Source organism: Nanorana parkeri, unplaced genomic scaffold (assembly GCF_000935625.1).
Source record: "Nanorana parkeri isolate BGI_ZX_2015 unplaced genomic scaffold, ASM93562v1 scaffold823, whole genome shotgun sequence".
NCBI lineage: Eukaryota > Metazoa > Chordata > Amphibia > Anura > Dicroglossidae > Nanorana > Nanorana parkeri.
The window spans coordinates 284,681-288,464 of record NW_017307091.1 but is presented as its reverse complement, the minus strand read 5'-3'; the positions used below and the strand labels follow the sequence as shown (position 1 = coordinate 288,464).

Genomic DNA, 3,784 nt, shown 5'->3' with positions numbered 1-3,784 from the left:
CCCCCCGCACGCTCCCGTCCTCGCCCCCCCCCGTCCTTGCCGCGTCTTCAGCTCCCTTCCTAAAAGTGTTTTTTTCTCCCTGCAGGGACCTATGTCCTGTCTGCCCCCCCCATCAGCCTGAAGGAAGGAGAAGGTAAGACTTTTTTTCTTCTCTATGGTATAATCATGTTCGAGATCGGCCTACGTTGGCGGCATTGATTAAGATAACAAACAATAAATTGGTTGAAGGATTACGCCGGTGTTCATGTGTGACGTTTAGTGACATCCGTATATCGCACAATGTAAAAACATCACCATGTGCCGACCAATCTAGAATAGGCCAATCCAACTGAGGTCTAATGAACCATACAGCATGTCATGTGACGTCATGTCTGCTGCAAATGAAGGTGATATTAGATGGAAAGGACTAGGACTCAAATCACACTCTAAGAGCAGCTGTGCTTAATAGGTGAGTACAACCAAAATAGGAAAAAGGAAAATAGCATTGCGCTTCACAAACTCAAAAAATATTCCTAAAATGGTGAAATTGTCAGTGATAAAACAATTGTTATAAACAACACCTGTGTGTTGTGCAATGCCTGGACTAATAATGGTACAGAAAAGCTATTGGTCTAATGGTCTAGACTCTATTAACCATAATAAACATAGAAGAAAAAAAATATGTGAATACCAAAAAACATACACTTGTGCTAGTACATCTCATAGAATGTGTACATATACAAAGTCCCGTATTCAATCTCTCACAAGTCATGTAAAACTCCCACTTAATCTACATATCCAGATGTGAAGTCCATTACTTCTTGATGCAATGGAAGTCCTTGAACTATAAGCTTCCAACTTTTATAATCCACACCACGTTTGTGAATGCATAAACAATGAGTGAGTCAGTGCTCTCCACCGTGCTCAAAGATGAGATCTGGCCCACCGATGCAGACCGTCGCCTCAGAGGAAGTCAATAGTGAGGAAATGCACCAGGTGGGCGGATCCATGGGAGCATTACAATCATAGAGACAGGAACTCCAGTGGACACAATCCATGTGCAATTGCCTTCTTATTTTAATTGTAAATGCATTTTTTAATCGTTTTAAATACATTTATTCTGACCTACTACACTATGGGAAGCATTTCTTCTCTCTGAGTACAAGAGAAGGTTGGAGATGGAGGAATAGTATTGTATGGTTTTGGAAAGCCAGAGTTGTGAGGCGTATACCTCAATTTATTGTCGGATCAAAAACAAAGGCGAGGATTTGGTTGTGTGTGTGTGTGTGTGTACACGCGCACACACACGCATTGGTATCGGCGGCGATACCGAGTATTTGCATGAGTAATCGTGCAAATACTCCAATACACAAAACTAGTACCTGTGCCGCGTCCACCATCTTCAGGGACCCGAAACCGCCGCACACAGGACCTCCATCGCGAATTCAATTAAACAAGATGGCCGCAAACTCCTCCAAGTTCTCAGTCATCTGCTCCATTCTGACCTCTTCTCCCGCCGATTGGATGATTGACAGGCTTCCTCACCAGTCAAGAGTGACTGGTGAGGAAGCCTGTCATCATCCAATCAGAGGGAGAAGAGGTCAGAATGGAGCAGATGACTAGGCTGTGACACGGAGTGGCTGAAGCAGACGGAGAAGACGCCACAGCACAGCAGGTTAGTACTGCAGCGCTGCATGGGGCTGGGCACAAAATTGTTGTTTAACTACATATAATATTTAAAAATAAAGAAATTACTATGTAGATATTGCTAACTTAGGCTTGTATCCCCCTAGTGTGGAAAAATGAATAAGCACATGTCCAAACTCCAGACCAGAACATTCTATAGTGTGGCACCGCTATATCCAATTCTGCATACCTGGCTTTATATTATAAAAAAATGTAATAATAATATAAAGCCAGTTATACAGAATTGGATATATCTGTGCCACACTATACAGTGGTCTGGACATGTGCTCATCTATTTACCCCACTAGGGGGGTACAAGCCTTAGTTAGCACTAGCATGATCTAAATATTAATTTCATTATTAAATGTCTTTTTTGTTAAATATTTACATTTTAGAATATAAAAAAAGACATTGAATAATGAAATTAATATTTATCATGCCATTGCTAACTAAGGCTTGTATCCCCCTAGTGGGGAAGATAGATGAGCACATGTCCAGACTCCAGAACACTGTATAGTGTGGCACAGCTATATCCAATTCTGCATACCTGGCTTGATATTATAAAGTTCTTATAATATCAAGCCAGGTATGCAGAATTAGATATAGCTGTGCCACACTATACAGTGTTCTGGTCTGGAGTCTCTACATGTGCTCCTCTATTTTCCCCACTATGGGGATACAAGCCTTAGTTAGCAATGGCTTGATAAATATTCATTTCATGTTCTTCATAATAAGAAACTAACCTAAAATCATGCTTTTGTATTGCTTTTAAAAAAATGTGACCTGTCCCTTTAAGAAAAAGTATCGGTAATTGGTATCGGTGAGTACTTGAAAGAAAGTATCGTTACTCTTAAAGTGGTAGGTGATTTTATATATATATATATATTTTTTCAAAAAAGCGCTAATTGTTCATCTGAAATATGGTGAGCAATAGGAGTCGAGTGCAGCCAGATCTTATCTTTGAGCACGGTGGAGAGCACTGATTCACTAATTGTTTATGCATTCACGGATGTGGTGTGGATTATAAAAGTTGGAGGATATATCACCACATATTTCAAGGACTTCATTGTATTAAGTAAAGGACTTCACATCTGGATATGTAGATTAAGTGGGAGTTATACATCACTTGTGAGATTGAATACAGGACTTTGTATATGTACACATTCTATGAGATGTACTAGCACAAGTATGTTTTTTTTTCTATGTTTTTATTATGGTTTGTAGTGTCTAGACCAGGGGTGCCCATTAGGTTGATCGCGATCTACCAGTAGATCGCAAAGCAAACACTGGTAGATCGCGATCGGCTCACTTACCTGTGTCCTGTCCTCCTGCGGTGCTCGTGCGGATGAATGTGACCAGACAGGAAGGAGAGACGAGAGGAGACTTGGGAAGCTGCTGCAGTGGAGGTAAGAAAAGACAGACAGAAGAGAGACGACCGAGAAAGTGAGAGAAGAGACAGCAGAGAGAGAGGAGAGAGACAACCAAGAAAGTGAGAGAAGAAACGGGAGATAGAGAGAAGAGGGCCGGTTCACACCACAAAGTCTGCGTTCCAGAGTGTTCGGCCTCTTGAACGCATTGGAACGCAAGCCAGCTGGCTCCCTGCATTTAGGCGAGGTGTGCGTGGCGGTGCATGGCACCACAGCCCGCCCTCAGTGTGATCGCCAGAACACAGGCACATTAATGCCTGCATTCCGGTCCAGCGTGATCTGCAATAATGCAACATTTTTGCAGATCGCACTGGACCGGAACGCAGTCACTAATGTGCCTACATTCCTGGTGTGGCGATTGCACTGGGGGCGTGGCTGCGGTGCCATTTACTTCAATGCACCGCCACGCCCCCTCCCGCCCCTGAATGCAGGTGTTTTTTCGTTGGTAGATCTCATTGAGCTCGTCATTTGAAAAGTAGATCTCCAGACGACAAATTGTGGGCGTCCCTGGTCTAGACCATTAGGCCAAGATTTTTTCTGTACTATTAGCACGGGTGTTGTGGATAACACAATTGTTTTATCACTTTGTGACAATTTCACAATTTATAATATTTTTGGAGTTTGAAGTGCAGTGACATTTTCTTTTTTCAAATGAAGGTAATAAGCTAAAGGAAAGAAGGGGGGGGGGGGGG

The 3,784-nt window shown here is 42.5% G+C and overlaps 1 protein-coding gene across 1 annotated transcript in view; it reads left to right on the top strand.

The window, feature by feature from the left end:
- F11R (F11 receptor) overlaps positions 1-3,784 on the top strand; it is a 15,431-nt gene that overhangs the window by 3,903 nt on the left and 7,744 nt on the right. The window contains exon 5 of the mRNA XM_018565216.1: positions 86-133. Coding sequence (XP_018420718.1) covers positions 86-133 — 48 coding nt within the window. The remainder of the gene's footprint in view (positions 1-85; positions 134-3,784) is intronic.